The sequence below is a fragment of the Cucumis melo genome, chromosome 4 (assembly GCF_025177605.1).
Source record: "Cucumis melo cultivar AY chromosome 4, USDA_Cmelo_AY_1.0, whole genome shotgun sequence".
NCBI classification, from domain to species: Eukaryota; Viridiplantae; Streptophyta; class Magnoliopsida; order Cucurbitales; family Cucurbitaceae; genus Cucumis; species Cucumis melo.
Window position 1 is genome coordinate 2135627 of NC_066860.1, and position 19845 is coordinate 2155471.

At 31.5% G+C, this 19845-nt stretch overlaps 2 protein-coding genes across 4 annotated transcripts; one reads left to right on the plus strand and one right to left on the minus strand.

The window, feature by feature from the left end:
* Positions 1-6304: 6304 nt before the first annotated feature.
* LOC103503675 (pyridoxine/pyridoxamine 5'-phosphate oxidase 1, chloroplastic) lies at positions 6305-14794 on the minus strand. Of its 3 annotated transcripts, none has more exons than XM_008467961.3 (14): positions 14528-14794; positions 14259-14426; positions 14073-14111; positions 13416-13583; positions 13224-13329; positions 12442-12608; positions 12080-12322; positions 11829-11917; positions 10655-10705; positions 10470-10560; positions 8212-8316; positions 8060-8130; positions 7810-7930; positions 6305-6554 (listed from the first exon to the last, which is right to left on the minus strand). In XM_008467961.3, the coding sequence occupies exons 1-13, from the start codon at positions 14657-14659 to the stop codon at positions 7816-7818; spliced, it is 1545 nt and encodes a 514-aa protein (XP_008466183.1). In that variant the 5' UTR covers positions 14660-14794; the 3' UTR covers positions 6305-6554; positions 7810-7815. The 3 variants fall into 3 exon arrangements, with proteins under 3 accessions (XP_008466183.1, XP_008466182.1, XP_008466184.1); XM_008467960.3 differs by having other exon boundaries at positions 7835-7930; positions 14528-14793; XM_008467962.2 differs by having other exon boundaries at positions 7835-7930; positions 14259-14442; positions 14528-14693.
* Positions 14795-16302: 1508 nt separating this feature from the next.
* On the plus strand, positions 16303-19646 carry LOC103503676 (bet1-like protein At1g29060). Its single transcript, XM_008467963.3, has 4 exons — positions 16303-16583; positions 16768-16891; positions 18640-18696; positions 19223-19646. The coding sequence occupies exons 1-4, from the start codon at positions 16516-16518 to the stop codon at positions 19382-19384; spliced, it is 411 nt and encodes a 136-aa protein (XP_008466185.1). The 5' UTR covers positions 16303-16515; the 3' UTR covers positions 19385-19646.
* Positions 19647-19845: the final 199 nt, after the last annotated feature.

Consider the following 19845-nt stretch of genomic DNA (forward strand, 5'->3'; position numbering starts at 1 on the left):
GCAATAAATATAAATAGAAAATTGTTCGTTGTGAACTATTTTTATTTTTCACAGAGTAGATTTCTTTTTCGTGGGCTATAGCTTTTTTTCTTGATCTTTCATCCTAGTTTTATTGTTTTCTTTTAATTTCGTTGCTATTTTTATGCTTATTTCTTTGAGAGTAGAGTGTATTTAGATTGTCTTTATGAAAAATATGTTTTTTAAGAATATATTTTCTTTAAATGAGTTTAAAATTTTAACACTTACGTGTGTTTAATTAGATTTTTTATAAGTGTTTATATACATAATTTTTTTCAAAAAAAAAAATCTATTTTCTCAAAATTTGGTTATGAGTTTTTTTTTTAAAATGGATTATTTTTCGATCTAATTTTTTTAAAATTCATTTTAAAAAATTACCAAACCCCTCAAATTTTTTAAAAATAATTTTTTGATTTGAACGCTTTAAAAGGTAATCTAAACACACCTATATTCAGTTTCTTTCTAACAATCATATCATAAATTCAAGTATATACCAACCAAACAATTTCTTTTTCCTCATTCTTCAACATTAGAACAAGGAGAAGACAATAATCCAAATGGAAAAGCCATGCATTGCATCAAGCAACTAATTCATATATAATAACTTCACCATATCCTATTCCTTTCTCTCTAAAATTGAAAAACAAGTCTTCTTTTAAGTAAAATCAAACATCAATTTTAATAAAAAAATTGATGAAATTAGAGATAAGATTGAATTAGGTTGTTATTTCTTGTTTGAATTTTATAAAATTTCAAATTGATTTAACGAAGACCGTCCAATATTAAGAATAATTGACAAGAGAATCATAATCATCTTAAACACATGTGATTCCAAATCAATTAATCTTATCAAAGTCTCTTCAATGGTCAAATTATGGGCCATAATGGAAAAGTTTTTTTTTTTTTGGGAAAAATCACATGGCCTATATGAACTGAATGCTAGTGGGAGTGGGTGTCCTAAGAAATTTTTATTTTACTTAGGAAATTAAAAAAAAAAAAAACATGATTTTTATAAAGAAAAACATGAAATTCCACTCTAAGTGTGTCTTTGAAACATCTAATTGGTAAGAAGTCTCTTCCTTAAAAGCTTAGACAAAACAATATAATTGACCAAATCTAAATCTCCCTTTTGAACAGTTTTTGTGATTTTCAAGGCTGATTTGTAATAAAGTATATATATATATATATATATATATATATATATTTTATTTCCACTTCTTGTAAGATCTTACACAAAATAGAAGGTAAAGTGAACTTATCAGATCATTTCACAAATATATTTGTTTTTGCTCTTTTTTTGGAGATGAAATCTTGAAAAAAGGAAAAAAAAAAAAAAAAACGATCGTGATAATTCAAATGAAGTGAATTAGACAATAGTTTGATAACCATTTAATTTAGTGAAAGTTAAGCATTTAATCAATATTTGTACTTTAATTAATGTTTTAAAAATCGAAGCCAAACTCTAAAAATTAAAAGGAAAAAAAATGGTTTCCAAAAACTTATTATTTTTGTTTTGTTTTTGAAATTTAGCTAGAGTTTAAGTAATTTTTTAATAAACGTGAAAGTTATAATTGAAAATTTTGAAACAAAATTCCAAACATAAATCTTTACCGACTTGAAGTATTTAATTACGCTATCCATTTAAGAAGAAGGTCGGTTTCATTCTATCTAGAACCAATGTCATGCCTTTTTACTAAGCCTATACTACTAGTACATGAATTAAAAGGTAACGTAGCTTAAAACTCATAATAACCCTAAAACACTATACAATGTATGTAAAAGAATTTTGTGGTTACGGTTGAGAATCTCTCTTTGGAAAAACTATTAGAACTCACACTTCGATCTTATAAGGTAGATGAATTACTCTTCTAAAATTCACTGGAGCAATGAAGAGTAGTTTTGGTTGATGATAGGAGGAATAATTAGAAATGTGTCTTTTTTTTGAAAACTTAGGAATGAAGTGAGGGCACAAAGAAAGGGGGAGGGGGGGAATTGGGTCAACCTCCATTAATGGTTTAATTAGAAGGGTTGAAAGAGATGTTGAAGGAAGGTGAGAGAGTGGGTGTTTGAAATCATTCAACAACACATAATTGGATTAAATCAATCTCTGTTGCAAAAGCTCCAACCACTTTGGTGAGAATGACCCAACCTTCTCCCACTTGTGGAATATTAAATAGCATTGGCCCAAAATCCATTAAAAAAAAAGGGCCATTTTTAAAAAACTCAATTTCTCTCTTTCTTTTCTTTTCTTTTTTTTTTTTTCAAATGAATATATCATAATTTTTTTTGTGAGAGTGATGGGTAATAATAATAAAAGCCAATGCCCATTTTGAAGAGGGGAAAGAAAGAAAGTGGCTCAGTCAACTTGGTGTCAAATTTACCTTTTAAAAAAAATTGAATTTAAAATTGAGGTTGAGTTTAGTCAAAAGAAGCTTAAAAAGCAACTTTTTGAGTGATAATGCAAATATATATATATATATATATATATATATATATATATATGTATATGAAGTGTTGAAAGAGAGGATAGGGATGGAGATATGGATAGCAACCTTTGTGATTCCTCTAAACTAAAACTTCCCCACATTTTTAAAAGTTGTTTCCAACTGTTTTGTAGGGTATTGTCTCTTGAAACACCTTCAAACTTACTATTTGACTAATTTCTTAGCAATTTTACTTTTCTAGAAGGTCTTGAAAACGGTAAAAAAGTCGTCGTGAGAGTAGAGTGACAGTTATTTCCACTTTTAAATTTTTTATTATAAAAAATTAGGCATTTTCAAACTTGTAACAGTTATGGAAGTTCGAGGATTTAGTTTTTAACACTTTTATATGTTTGAGGGTTTAGTTTTTGCCACCGAAAGATTAGGGATGTAATTGAAATTAAAGATTGTGCGGTAACACAAGTTTCATTGCTTAAGTTGGCAAAGACATCTATACTGCAAGTTGAGAAATTTTGTATGTGAAATGATTTACTTGCTTCAGGGGCTTCCCCTTATTTATAGCGTTTGTTGACCTTGGTCTCCTTTAGTTTAGGGTTTTCGGGGCATATATGGATTCTCTTTTCATGTCTGTGTTGGGCATAGACATGATACCTCGTTACTTTCTAGTGCCAACCTTGACTTTGGTCGAAGTCAAGCCTCATGTAATGGGCCTAGAGCATTTTGCTTTTTCTCTTTTGATATTGGCTTATCCTAATTCTAGCTCATTAACGCTTCATTCTTAAAAGCCTCATATACCCTTTAGTCTAAATTAATCTATAATACATGACATAACTCAACTCAACTCATATAGATGACACAACTCAAATACATGCATACAAATGAGAAAGTTTGAATTCTCCCCATAAAAAAAAACACTAATTTTTGAAAGGTTTTTAAAATTGGAACTAAATAATATAAAAAGTTAAATAACAAAAAATGCACATGAACTTTATAGTTTGTGTCAAAAATATCCTAAACTTTTAAAAGTTTCAAAAACGATTCCAAATACCGTTAGTTTTGAATGAAAACCGTTAAAATTTTGTTTTAAAAATACCCATGAACTATTGAAAATTTTTCATAAATACCCTTAAACTTAAAAAGACTTCAAAAATACTCTTACTGAACAAAATTTTACACCAATTTTATCATCAACCAAAATTTTAAGTTAAAATCATAGTCTTAATTTTATTTGACTATTAACACGTACTGATAGATCACAAACACAACCAATCTCTATAGTTGTTGTCGTAATTAACATACAATTAATTGTCAAATAAAAAATGTATTTGACTATTAACACATAGTGATAGTCTCATAGATGTATCAATGTGTGTTTTTTTGTTTAACAAATTATTGTTTTAGCATATTGTAATGAGAAATTTTTATTTGTAATATTGTGAAAGTTTGTAAAGTTTTATGTTTAAACAAGGTTTAAAATATCGATTTTAATAGATATATCAAAGACTTAATTTTACAAAAAAATCGATTTCGATGGATATTTCTAGAAAAATGATAAAAAAATTCAAAAATTAAATTTAAATTATTAAATAAATATTTATTATTTTCAAATAAGTAAACATATTTATTATTTATATTATAGCTATATTGATTAGTGTCAAATGTTTGCTTATTGTGATTTGTGGATTTTTGTAAGATGTAATGAAAATATTGGCTCATCCTTTCTATTGATATCAAACTCATGGAAATGTTCGATGAAAAATTTAAAACTATGGTTTTAACTTGAAATTTTGGTTTTCATTTTGGTATTTTTTTTTCATCCAAAATTAATAGTAATAATATTTTTGAACCATTTTCGAAAGTTTAAAGATAAAATACAAAGATTAGAGACATTTTTTATAATTTAGTCCAACCAAAACAAAGCAACAACAACAAACAAATATAATTGTTTTTTAGACTCTAATCTCTATCTAAGACCAAATAATATAAAGAAAAGCTTCCTTTGAGTTTATAAACATTTTAAAATGTAATCTATCAATTTAAAATAGAGAGAGGGAAAATAAAACCTTTAAATATCTTAATCATTGGCGGTCTATATCAGTGTAAAAGGCAAAGATCTTCAAAAATATCAGAAATCCACATCATGGAAAAACCTTCCCATTCTATTGCTAAAATATTAACCTCATAAATATGATTTTATTTTTATTTTTTTAAATCACATGCTTATACCTATTCTTTTTATTTGTTTTTGAAGGAAAATTAATATTATTTTTTAGTTCTCAAACTTTCGTTAAAGCAACTGTGTAGTTGAATTTCATTACGTAATGATTTAGTATTTATACTTTAGAATTCTTTTACGATTTAGTATATACTATAGCAATTTACGTTAAAATTTAATGAGATTTTTCTTTTGCATATAAAGAGATGCACAAAATCGAGACTCAATATTTTTATCAATACAAAATCTACATGCATTATAAAAAAATAATTAAATATTTAATTATGACTTTTTAATGTTAGGACTAAATTTTTACAAATTTGAAAGTTCATAAATCAAATTGTTACAGAATTGAAAGTATATAGACCAAATTATAAGTAGACTAAATTGTTACTTTTACAAAATGTTAGTAACGCATTTTTAACCCTTTTTCTAATACATTAAATTGTTTTGATATATATATGTGTATATGTATATATGTATTTTGCATAAAGGTGTCATAATACTCTTTTATTTAAAATAATAATAATAAAAAAAACATTGTTTAGAAAAGGAAAAATGAAAATGATTAATTGAGGCCGAGCTTTGCATTGGATCCCTTCTAGAACAACCCAGTTAGTAGAGGCTGAATGAAGGCTATTGGATTTCTTTGGCAGTGCAAAAGACAACATGACATGAAGCCCCTTTTTCCCCATTCAACGAAATCTTAAGGCTTCCCCCTACCTAAATCCTTGATATGTTTCCAACAAATTGATCCTTTCGTAACAGCTTCAAGTTTGGAAAAACGACTGTATCAACTATTCATTTTCATTTCTACTTTATTTTAAAAGGATAAAAAAATTCGACAGTACAACCGTCAAAGAATATAAAAACCAAAATTGAACATTTTAAAAATACATGAACTAACATATGTTACACTGCCACCTATGGAAAGGGAGTAAAAATGAAATGGTTAAATTACCAGTTTAGTCTATAAACCGACAAATTCAAAACTTAGAGATAAATTGTTTTGTAAAATATAAATTTGAATTTGTCTAATGAAACTCCACAGTAATAAAACCAATAATATAAACTTCAAAATTCATGGACCAAATTCCCAAGCTAACAATGAGATAAAAATATAATACCATAGATTGAGTTATGCACCCTTACTCAAACCCATATGTAAAATACTTATTACATGCTTTTTGTGATTTTTTTAAAATTATGTAAAATACTTATTACATGCTCTTTGTGATTTTTTAAAATCACTCAGAAAATATGACTTTAAATCCTCCAAAATCAATTTTATTATTATGAAAAATGCAGTTAGAAATGTAAAATAAAATAAGGAATTGATTTTGCGTAATTAAATGTGCACTTTAAATGCGTTCATAAACATCTCAAAATCACTCGCAAACATGTTTTTTTAGTCGTTAATAACCCTCCTTGTCACCTGAAGCTGACCTCCCAAAAGAAGTAAGCCATAGATCAATATGCTAGTAAGCCAAAATAAAAGGTTATTTAGGTTGGGGTTATACATCCACTTCCTAGTCCATATACATTTGGATATATATAAACCTGTTATTCTAGTAGAAAACATGCTATTTTATTTAAAAATATGCTCTCTGATAGTAAGGCAAATAAGAAATTGCATGAACATGTCGCATAGATATATTTTGATGGCAGCCGTAACGTTTGCAATTATTCATTAAATCATGCAACAGTAGAATGTTAGATAGCAACCTTGACATTAAACATAAAAGAGGGAAAAATAAAAAGAAGCATGATATGTAAAAGGAAAGAACAAGGTACGTGAATGATGGAGGAGCCATCAAGGAGCCAACCGTTCTACTTTCCAAGCTTTTTTTCCATCTATATCGCAAGGGGAATATTGCAACCTGTTAAGAAAAGAACCATGCAATACCTGTGAGTAATTCAAAGAATCGAACTTTTGAAGAGAACTGATATCTTTTAAACTAAGAAAAAGGTAGTTTTCGAACATCAGTTTTTGTTAGTAATTCAAGTGTTTCCTTAATATTATTGAAAATTAAGATAAAACAAGAAAAACTAAAAAATATAAGGGAAAAGATGGTGCCTTAAGATTGTATCTTATCCATACTGAAAGAGAAGATGTATGGGCAATAAGTATCATAATGAATCTAAGCTTTTCTTTACCAGTGGTCAGAATCATCAGTTGACACCAATAATTTATGTAGAGTTCTTTTTAAGAGAATAGGAACTAAGGATAGGCAGATGAAAAATATCCCAAACCTAAAAGAGTTTACAAAAAGGAATAAAAAATAATAATAATTACAATGATCTTCAAAAACCAGACACCAAGTAGACAAAAAAAAATCAACCCTCTTCCTAAAATCTGCAAAGAACCTACATCCCTCTAAAAGTTCTTTTTATTTTCTTTATTATTATTATTATTTTTAAATCTATTCCTTTCAACACGAAATGTGTCAAAAGCATTATTCAACAGGGTCATGGCTTTATTCTCAAAAGGATGACTAGTCAAAATTTTCTATGTGAACTCATTTCAATTTCAAGCACGACCATATGTTCTGAAGGTTCAGTGTTCCAACAGCAAACCATGGAAGAAAACAAGGAAAAGAAAAAAACAAGGAAACAAAAAAAAGTCACCCAGATCTAGGAATTCTGAATGCATTATGCGCTGGAAAGAAATTCCAGGATTTTTGAAAGCTCTCTTCCTAGGAATTCTGAATTTATAATGCTTTGCAAAGGATTTCTGACTCTCCCTAAAAAAGGGGATATTGGAGAGAACATCATTCTCTCAGCGTACCCCTCTCTTGTGATCTCTTTCAAGTTCTCAATTGAGAGTAAACTAGACAGTAGAAAAAACTTATTTAAAATCTTCCAAGTTCTTTAGAGTGAATTATTTCATGACCTGAGAATTCCCTACCAACTCAGCCGCATTAATCCTCAAATACATTTTTGATAGCTAGAAATGAAATTATTGTATAGCCAAAAGCCCAGTGAAACTTTCCATGTTAGTTTTTCTGATTGATAGACAATCCAAGCACTAACTTAATCCACTCACTTGACCAAAAATATTAACAGAAAGCTTGCAATGCTGCGACACATCTATTATCCAATGACATGCACCCAACTAGAGTATTAGTAAACCACCTGCCCTTAGAGGGATGAAAATAACCTGTCGTGTAACCGAGATGGCTGCCCCTGCCAAAACTCAAAAAGTTCTGGTTTAAGCCTGTATCCTCCCCAGTGTTTTGGTTTCGGAATCAAACTTCTGCAAATAGAAGAACAAGATATCAACTTCAGTCAATGTGTTTGGATGCATGTAGAAATATTGGAAACAGTTATTTTAATTCACAATGTCTTCTTGTTGGTTGGTCGCTCAAGATAAAAGTGAGCATACCCATTCGAGAATGTATCTTCTAGTTCCTTGTACTTATTGATGAGAAAATGTCTTCCAGGAACTACAGAACTCTGAATGAGAAAGAAGCATCGTAAATCTAGCAATATCAGCATTTCCATTATTCACAGAATGAAGAATGCATTAATACGGACCTGTGGGCTCGCTATTGCACCGAGCTGGCTTCCTTGAGGACGGCTGTGGAAATACTGCTCAGATTCCTCTTCAGAAACTTTCTGTACAGATCCTTCCACTCTTACCTACAAAGTAACGATTAGACAATATTTAATATAGCAGGTATATTCATAGATACTGCGTTGCCTTAGTCAAAAAGAGAGATGAAGGCGCTGACATTTGCCACTATAGTCGTGAAAGAATCCCAGATAAATATTATGAAGTATGGAAAATACTAAAAGCTAATGATTTGAGTATAGAAGGTTTATTTAATAGAAAAGAGTGCAAGATTATCAAAATTATTTCTTCCCTAGTGAATTTCTTAATTTCAAGAAAATATTCAAAGATACATATGAAACAAGAGAAGCTTCCGCATGCAAGTTAAAATCATCCAAGGCTTTAGTAAATATACACTTACACTTCCAGTGGTCCCAAAGGCAATATACTTGTCTAACAGACTGCCCAAAATGACAATGATTAGGAAAATTTAGGCATGTTGTTTAGCATTTGGTCTTTTATTTGTTATTTTTGAAAATTAAACTGACAAATACTATTTCCATAATTTATTATCTAGTGAGTGTTTTCAAAATCCAAAACAAGCTTTGAAAACCGAAAAAAACTATGGTAAGATTCCAAGCCTGTCTTTCAAAAAAGTGAAACCTACGGTAAAGGATTTGAGAGAAACAAGTATAAATTTGACTAAGATTTCAATTCATGTACTGCTGCAAGATAGATAAAAGAAGGAAACGTTACTAGTTCTGAACTTAACTACGTGCTCAATGGCAGAAAAGATCATAGTGAGCAAGCAGGAAACCCATCCAGATGATTAGAGTTCTAGTAAGGAGTTTAAAGTCAACTATAGGAACTCTCATGATCTCCATCTCTCTCACTCGCTTCCTTGATTTTACTGTTTACTATATCCAGAATGAAAGCAAAATCAGAGTTTGGGAGGACCTGTAGACAGAATATGACGATCACAATCATGTTTTATGCATCTATATTCTTTTATACTTACTATAGCATAGCCTAATAGTTAGCTCTGTTAATCTATCTGGAGGGACCACTTTGAAATTTTCGTTTTAGATTGACCGTTTCCAAGGGTGAGAGTTAGTTTACATCTCAGAGTCCAGTAGCTATCATATCCGGGTCATTCATTCCTTGGCCATTTTTCAGGAAAATCTGACTACTTTACTCGTTTTGCTTCCCTCTGTCTCTTTCTCATCACTTGTTCTTCACTTAACCTTCAAAACCCCCCACCCAAAAGAAAAAAAGGTGTGAAGTTGTTCGCTTGGCTTGGTGCATTAGAAGGAAGGACACTCATGATATCATTCAAATTTTTTTGCCCTCATCTTCGCATAAAATGTAATCCCTACGAAAGAAGACTGTCTACTCAAGACTTGAATCATGTGTTATCAAGGTGCTCTTTTTCTAATGAGTATGCATATATATATAAAAGAAACAAATTTCAATGAGCAAATGAAATTACAAATGCAGGGAGGAAAAACTATCAACATTTCACTGTTGTGAAACGATTAAGGACACCATCCTACATCATCCTTTTTCAAGAGAGGGTTTATATTATACTGAGGAGTTTATTTGCAATTTTCTGGAGTATATCATTGGAAATTGATCTTTTCAAAACATTAGGCTCCTTTGGTGCATATTTGGGAATTCACCAGCTTAATTGCCTCTCTTATTTCATACTTTTCAACTTTTACATAGTTATTTGTTATTCTTTTGTTACTATTAGTTGAGATGCCTTCTTTAATTCATCTCCTCTCTTTTTGTTGGAAATCCGTGCTTTTTGAATGAAAGAACACAAGTGGGCTAACAAAAAGAATAACCCAACACAAACAGAGCATAAACAAAAACCTATGCTGCGTATACTGGGCCTAGACATTTTTTCTATGGCCTAGCCATCTATATGAGCACTAGTTCTTTTAAAAAACAATTACAGATTCAACCAGATAAATAGAGTAATTTCACAAAATATTCCATAACAAGAACAAAAGACCAAGCTGCTACCAGAACTAGGAGGTGAAAGTAAGTTAAGAACTTTGATTGACCACTAGGTTTCAATTTTCAAGCACATTCAAGAACAGAATGTGGTAGATCAACTGGACCTAATCAAGCACACATTCATGAGGAATTTAATGGGCAGAAAAAATTGCATCCCTAATGATATTTTCAACTTATAGTAATTATAAAAATAGAATAAAACTGAAAGTTGTTATTTCACCTGCCTATTGAGACCTTCCCAGAAGAAAAGAAGTGAAGCACGAGGATTTTCAGCTAGATCATGTGCTTTCCGACTTTCATAATTTGTGTACCTGCAGACCACAATGCAGCAATAAGAGAGGAGTTATTTTCAGGTGAAGGGAAAATATTATTTGCTTCCACTTGATAATAATCTCATATACTGACCAGACAAAACCATCTTCATCAACTCCTTTTAGCAAAACCATGCGAGATGATCTGAAGGGGCAAAGTGAACCAGAAAGGTCAATCCCTTCTATAAATAAAATTTCTTCTTTCCTTCATTTCTTTTTTTTTTTTCTTTTTCTTTGTATCGAAACAGGACACTTTTCAGTTATCATCAAGACTAGAAATAATAATTTTAGATTCAAGTGGAACTTAGAGGTTCACAGCGAATGGTCTAATGGAGAATTGTGAGGGTCCAGTTATTTGATGCTACACCAATTATGTCAGGACAAAAAGAAATCAGAATGAGCAAATTAAAAAGAGTTTCATCAGAAAGAGGATGATAAAAATGGTTTTCTGATATTCTAGAAAGTAAAAAACATTGAGAAATGCTAAGAGAGAAAGAAAAGATGGAGAATGTGTTTAATTGCATTAGATATCAACTAGGCTTATCTTGAAACTGAAAAATGAACAAATAAAGTTGCATGTTTACCTCTCTCCTATTCTATTTTCCTTCTTCTTCCCCTTATGTGAGATTGAGTATTCAAATCTCTAACCTTCATGTCAAAGACACAATGTCTTAATCAGTTAAGTTATGTTCAGGCTAGCTGATATTCTATTGCTATATGGAAGCTCGTGTTAACGGGGTGGAAAAAAGATTTCTCACTGAGAACCTCGTTTCCCTCTCTCCTTGTATACCCTCCTCATACAAGCATGTAAATTATAACTTGCTCGATGACCTTGTTGGATATACTCCATAATATTTTTCTTTTCTCCTGGGCATTACCAGTCTCATCTCATGCACCTCAACTAAAGAAAAAAAAAATGATCTAGCTAAAGGCTAAACCCACGATCATTGAGCTATAACCCCACCAGCCTCCATCCTCCAACAGACCACTCCCTTAGGAAAACTCCACAAGATCGAAGAAAGAACGTGGATGTCTAATTCCAAAGCTTGAACTCTATTGCGATGCCATTCCCATCAACAAAAGAAGACCCACATGATTGATTGTTAACCAAATTTTCTACATTCAAGTGGTAAATGATTGTCTAAAGTTTACATAACCAGAAATGTTTAAAAAATATCAAATTCAACATGAAGTAATGTTGCATTCAAAAGAAAGAGTGTAGAAAAGATCAGCAAAGAACTGTCAAAAGAAAGAGAAACTGAGCTCACGGTTTTCCATCACTTGTAGCTGTGGACAAAGACATTGCATTAGGTTCCCTTAAATTAGCAGCAACTGCATCGTCAAACCATTTGCGGAACTGCAAGATAACTACTGGTTGACTACAGCTAGAAACAATAAAGTTAACAAGGGAGTTTTTTGGAATAAAGAAAAGTTGTAACTTCATTATAGAAGATGTAAGTCAATATAAGCAACATCAGAATAGAGAACCTTCATTAAGTGACAAGAATCTAGTATTCACCTGACGAATAGGATCAGCATCTACATTTTCTTCAAGAAATTCTGGAGAAATATAGTTTTCTCTAAGAGCAGCAATATCAACTTGTGGAGGCTTTCCTATTCGAACACACATTGCAGTGCCAGGATAAGGAGGAAGATGAAGGTTATATTTGTTCACAATAGATGGTGGCACAAATCTGCCGCCTAAAAAGTGATGTGGACCATTGAATTTCTTTGCACATAGCTTTGGGGCAGTCAGAGAAACCTAGCATAAATGAAGTTTGGCGATCTAGTTGGTTTATTTATATAAAATTGGTTCAGGAGGAATTTTACAAATTTATGTAATAAACATAAATATTTAATTAAAATCAAACGATATCATACCAACATATCAGGTTTAAAGCTGCTATCACTAATATCCCCTTCTTCAACATGCCATCCAGATGGAATATCTACAGAAACAATAGCAGGACTTCTTTGATTTGCTTCCTTGTAATCATTTAAAGAGGTAAGCCTTTGGATCAAATCATCAAATGGTGGCCTTGGAGCACCTAAAAATTAAAATAAGTAAATAAATAACAAATGACTATCAATATGAAAAAATAATATAGAAGAGTTATTCTGATTAAAATATGGTATTGTGTGCAGTGTCTTCTTTTTTTCGTTTCTTTTTCTATAATAACAAAACCCCTGTCATTTTAAAAAATGAAAGACTTGTGACAAATACGAAAATTGTAATGGTGGAGATGGTTTGAATAAATAGCAAAACCAGTGAAAATATCGTCACAGTGAAAAGAAATGACCAAATTCCATCCTATCAGTGAAGATGAAAAATAAAAACAAGTTTTAGGTCCGTTATTTATATGGCTGAGGCTTCTTAGAATTGCTAGATAATAATCTTAAATACAATGCATTTCCTTTATAGAATATGCAATATGTAAATTAGAACCCAGAGATCTTGATACAGCATTTAAGGTTGCTTCTTTAATAATTCATTGTCTTGTCCATCAGTTCTGAGGTACTAATCCATGAACAGTTCTCCTGTCCCATACTCCAAATTTAGAGAAAAGAAATGACTAATTGATGGTAATGGTTTAATTCTATGAAACAATAATTTGATCACTCAAAGCAGGAAGACGTAAAATGGAAAAGCAGGAAGATATTACCATGGAAAGAGAAACCAAAGATTGCATCAATTATAATGTCAAAATCCTTTGACAAATCCAAAGGCAAGTCGTCCACTGTCAAGAAAGGAACTGACAGTGATTCCAGCTACAAAACAGCTATGTTGGATCAGAAATTCAGCCAAACCAGTAATGAGCAGGGAAAAGATTACAAATATTCTTTAAAAACTCAACCTGAGTAACCAAACCAGTATAAAGAGGCTTTGCAGTCCTCTTTGGATAACAAATAGATGGCTTGTATCCAAAGTGAAACAGATGACGAGCAGCCACGAGACCATCTCCACCATTGTTTCCAGGACCACAGATAACAAGAACACGCTTATACTCACTGGCTTTGTAAACCTGTTGAATAGATGTATTCATTGACGCGAAAAAGAAAAATTGCCAAGGGTGATTGGTGAGTGGTTCGTTGATATAAGAAAATAAAATCCTGGGTCTCAAATTATTTGCTCAACAAAAGTTTATTTAACCTCCTTCATCCTATTTGGTTGAGCTACACAAAGATTCCTCCAGGGTGCCTTCTAACTTGTGTGAAAGACACTAAGGGTTGAGATATAGAATAATCGACAAAAGAATATGATCCATACACTAACTGTAGAAGGAAAACAGTGGCCAGAGTAAGTTAACACTGATACATCAAACTGTTACCACAAAAATAACCTACAATTACACGCATGCCCCAGTGAGCTCAGTGCTCTATAGACGTGCAAGGATACAACAATATCATTGATAAACAAAAATGAAACCGTTGACAAACTACAATTCAATTTCACCAAATGGTAAGTACCACCCACCCATTTCTACCCAAATTAAATGCTAATGGGAGCATACCTCTGCTACTGAAGTGGCTACACTCAATCCAGCCAGCTCCTGAACCCAAAATATTTGAACAGGTTAACTTTCTGTACAGTAGAGTGTCGAATGAGACCAATTTTGGACCCAAGTAGAAAAGCGAAACATTTGCTGACACCCATCAAAAGAATTTCGAGAAATGAAGCAAACAATAGCAAAACTAACCATCAATTGATCGACGCTGAACCCGAGAGATCCCATAAGAATCTCATCGACCTCAGCTGCTTCCCTCTGCGACAGATACGAAATGGCCTCCAGATTCTGCATAGCTTCAACACGAGACTTCGAGGAAAACCAACGAATCCCAGAGCTTGAATTCGGCCGAAAAACACCCTAAGAATATAATTTACTACACAACTCAGTAGAGAAAAAAATGCGGCAAACATAAATAACAACACAAAACATATATGAGAGAGAGAGAGGGGCGAACTAACGTGTGGGATATTGAAGAGAGGGATTTGGAAAGAGCGAGAAGATTGAGGAATTATGAGTGTTGAGTTGGAGAATGAGTGGTGGGTGAAAAACAAGCGTGTCATCAAATGGGTTTTGCGAAGAAATGGACGCATTCCTATAGGGAGATTTGCAGGCTTAAGCCCTCTTCACATTGCTTTCACTTTGCGGATAGGCGAGAGTTTGCCGGTGAACTGATGACAATCAAGATCGCGGGGCCAGAGCCAACGTCTGCTTTCGCGCCTCCGCAGTTACTTTATTTATTTATTATTTATTATTTGTGGTGTTTTTAAATATAGAAAAAAAGATATTTACAATTTTTAAAAAGAAAAAATGGCACAAACCCAATGCATGAAATACTTAAAATACGGACCCGTTGTTTAAAAAAATTACAAATATAGCAAAATATTTATTGGTGACAGATTTTTATCGATGATAGATCAATATTTACAACATGATATAATTATTGATAAATTTTGCTATGTTTATAAAATTTTTAAAATATTATTATATACTTAATTGTTTTTAGTCTAATTGCTATATTTGCAATTACCTCTACATTTTCTATGAAACACAACCCACCGACCAACAAGCCTAATAGTGTTCTTCTATCTAACATAGACAGAGATAATATTTTATCGATGTCTATCTAAAAATGGTTTTAGATAAAAAAATTTTAAAATATTACCAATAGTGCATATTATTAATTTACGAGTCTTTTTCAAAAGTATAGAAAATTAACAAATTATTTACGATTAATTAAACAAAATCATACAATTTATTAAAAAAAGTAACTATTTTTTTAAATATTATGTTTTTGACCGTTTTGTATTAATTTAATTTAAAATTTTGTTATATTTTATAAACTTCAACTTTTCTTTAATTACAATAATTCTCAAATATATATTTTTAACAAAGTTGAATACTTTCTTTATCAATTTTTTAAATAATAACAATAAAGGAGATTGATCACAAAAAAAGCAGCAGTTGTCTCAAAATCCAAAAGGCAATAATTCATTTTTGAATCAAATGTTGCTAAAATAAAGGTGCAACTTTTTTTATATTCATTGTTAATTATTTTTTAGTATTATGATCCTTTTTTTATTTCTTTCTGTACTTATAAAACTGCATTGACATGACATACAATAAGTACAGTGAATTATTGTGAACGAGCATAATTATAGTAAACGATACAATTGAAAGTATGTTAATAACAATAATTTTGATGCTTATAAATTTTGTAACCGTTTTATGGTTATAATATTATGTTTTACTATTTTAACCTTTATCTAATTTTTTTCTAACTATCTCAACATATGATTTCCTTCAAAAATAAAGTTTTATGATAGATTAAATTGAAATTTTAAGGCACATTTAATTCAATTCATAATTCAAAAATTATTTTAAATTTTTAAAATTCAGATTAAAATTTCATATGCTGTGTTTAATTGTGAATCTAAAAAAATACAAACCGAATAACTCATATTCACAATTTATGAAAAACAAGATCTAAAAACAAAAATAAAATTTTAAGAAAATGAGCTATTTAACATGTTTTTTAAAATCGTCTTGGTCTAATTTTTTTTAAAATCTTATATATATACATATATATATTATTTTTTAAATTCAAATTCCTTATTTTGCAAATGTTATATTTAATTATGAGATTAAAATATCTCCATTTATCAAAAACTTATTTGTTAAGATAACGAAAGAAAATTGAAAAATATAAGATTTGGAATTACTCGAATTTTTCGAAAAATATTGTTAAGACAATTTTCCATTCCCTAATTCGTGTTTATATTTTTCAAAACAAATACAACTATTAAACGCCTCGCCAACGCGGCTTTGATCGGAAAATTCCCAATTTGCTTCGATCTCTTACCTTCTTGTTGGACCCCAGGATTCTGAATTTGGTTGTACCGATTCGTCTTGTTCCTACTCCATTCATCACTCTTCGGATTAGGTTTTCATGGCGTCCAGTTCGTTTCGTGGCGGTAGTTCCTTCTACAATGGCGACGCCGCCCCTTTTCGCTCCAGGTATTTCTCCTTCTTCTTTCATGTTAAATTCACAGGTACTATATAAGTTTTCCAAGGATTACGAGTTTGGATCATTTATTTCGTGGGATTTTTCAAAAAAAAATTATATATTTACCGGCGTTAAGAATGATGGTTACCCAATTCATGTCACCAAGTGCAATCGTTCATTGTTTTGGGTATTCAGGGAGGGGCTTAGCACAAGACCGGCGGCTGCTTCCGATGAAATTCAACTGCAGATCGATCCGATGCAAGGGGACTTGGACGACGAGATCGTTGGTCTCCACAGCCAAGTTAAAAGGCTTAGAAACGTGAGTAAAAAGTTTCTTCGTTAATCTATGTTACAGCTTTGTACTTAGGTTTATTGAATTGCAAACTAGAACACGCAGCTACACATTGCTGGTATCTTCATCGGATAACTAGAAATAAAATTTTCTTTCAGTGCTCCTATATTATTCGAATTTAGCCATGTTCGAGGTTGATCTACCTGTATTGGTACTCTTGGAATTTGCACTCCTTTTGGTTCCTTTCTTATTTGAGTTTATGAGCTGTAAATGTGGTATAGTTGTATGCTGTATGCTTATCTTTGGATTTCTTTATAAAGGCGGTAACAGCCAGTTGACGGGCATGGTTTTCTTTCTGTGAAGTTTCGTGATTCCCCTCCATTATTTTTTAGATAAGATACCTTACTTCTCGTTAGTCAAGAAAAACGGGATATATGCGACATTGACATTGAACCAGTACAAGCAGAATCCAATTTTATAAGTCTTCGCTCTTGCATTTCGCGTCTATTGGCTCATCACCATTCAGAATGCTTCATAAGAAATGAAAGAAATGCATACTAATAATGTAACAAGCCCGTATAAGTTATAATTGTTGGAAGGATTCTATGGGTCTGGATTTCCAAGATACTCATCTATCTGTGAGGATTCATTGACTACTTTTAGCCAGGAACATGGGATGATGTAAACCTCAAACAGAATTTATTATTAGTACTCTTCAATTAGAAGTTTTGTAATTGACCTGGAGGCTAATTACCTGGAGAGAAATCATAGAACATACAAACGCACAAAAAGGACTCCAATCCAACAGAATAACACCTAGCTCGAAATTACCAAAAGAAAATATTATGGGTAATACTGACAAGGATGAATTAAACCTAACAAAAGGTTTTTGAGGGTTTGATAATTGAGGAGCACCTCCTCAGGTAAATGTAGAGCTTGATAATGAGACACCAAACCAACTATTTAGTGGATACTGGTTAGTTCAAATGGTTTTTGAGAGGATATTCAATAACACTTCCCTTTATCGATGTAGGATATACTGCAAGGTTTTATCACCACCTGATCTCTAATTATAGAGCACCCACCATTGCACATAGGAGCTTGACAAGCCATATGGAAAACAAATCATCCTAAGAGTAGGTTTTTCTTTTATGGTTCCTTGTGTTTAACGGCCTTGGCACAGCAAATGGAACTCTTTTCTTGAATATCATTAAAAAAAAATTCGGATGACCAGTATTCTATCAATTAGTAATCCAAGATTCTAGGCTTTTATTAAATGAAAGAGAGATCCACCAGGGCAAAAATACTATAGATGGAAGATATAAATGGGGAATGGAATGCTTTCTTTATTGTCTTGCAGCTCCTTCTGCTTCATATTATCAATGTAAGCTCCTCTCTTCTCTTATTGAGGTAAAAAGAACAGACTATGTATTGTTTTCTGTGGTCCCAAAATTGAATGTCTGATTATTGGCTACTTGAATAACAAAAACATGTTAATCTGCAAAAGTAACTTTGTCTGACAACTGGTTGGCTTTTTACTATTATCATTATCATTATTTTCTCTTCAATGTGCAAAACTCGTAGGATCTCAATTTGGCATAGTGGAATCCCCACCCTTCTCGCTGTGACCTATGATTTCTTGTGGTTCTTCAAAGTTTTATCATAATTGTGATTTTATTGAAATAAAGTACAGATTATATATGCCAGTTTGTTTACTTATTCCAGAATAATCTTTTGATCTTTACTTTATGGTGTCTGGTAATTGTCATGTGCAGATTGCTCAAGACATTGGGACAGAAGCAAAGTCTCAGCAAGATTTTCTAGATCAGTTGGTATGTAATTGCTTTCTTAATACTGTCCATGGTTGTCATATTTCCACTGGTGTTTTGTATTTTGATTTTTAATTCTTAGTTTTTACTTATTGATGTTCGTACTTGTGAGAAAAAATTAAGTCGTGATTACGTGAGAAAATATAAATGACATAATTGGAGTAAAAGAAGCCGACAGGGAAAGCAATAGAATCAGAACTAACTTTTGACTATCCATTTGTTAAAATTATTTTGGAGCACGGATATTTTGTTTTTGCTTTCATTTTTTGACAATCCTTTCTAATTTTTAGTTATTTTTTCATTTGCATCTCTAAAGCGCACTAGTCTCTTTCTATTATATCAATAAAAAGTTATATTTCATCTTAACAAAGCAACAGGTTGCTCCAGTAGATTAAAAGAACTCAACTATAAGAAATCAGTCCTCATATTGATTTGCATCGGTTGAATTGAATACTTGTGTAATTGCCCATACCACCTCTCTTCTGACAGATTCAAACTTTTGTTTTTCTTTTTTTTTGTCTTGTTGCAGCAAATGACATTGATAAAAGCTCAAGCAGGGGTGAAGAACAACGTAAGAAGATTGAACAAAAAGATCATACAGAATGGATCAAATCATGTCATCCAGGTCGTCGTGTTTGCGTTGATCTGTTTCTTTATAGTATACATGTGGGCGAAAATGTCCCGAAAATGAATGTTTTTTCTCATTTTGCTCACTATGAATGGAAATACAAGTTTGCTGGTCGGCGACGAGGGAAAAGAAACAGGAAATGATGTTTAAAATATTTATCACTGTCACATCTCAGGTTATAGCATTGGACAGTGATAAAGTAGGCTTTTGTTTTTCTCTTGTAAAAACTTTTGAATATACTTTTTATACGTTGTAAAGATTCGTATTGTGGATCATAACTCTGTAGTATTAATTAATTCATGCCTAAAGTTTTATTTACGTGGAATATCTACGAGTATCATGGTCAACTTATGCATATCTCGACTAATCTTAATATCAAGACATTTGATCTTATGGCATTTGACTATCAAGAAAATCCTCATCTCCATATCTTTGTTTGAGGTTTCTAGTTTTAGATTTTCAATTTTGTTTGACTTTTAAGAGAAAGAAATACTCAAACATTTTCCAGTCGAGGCCAAAAGAAT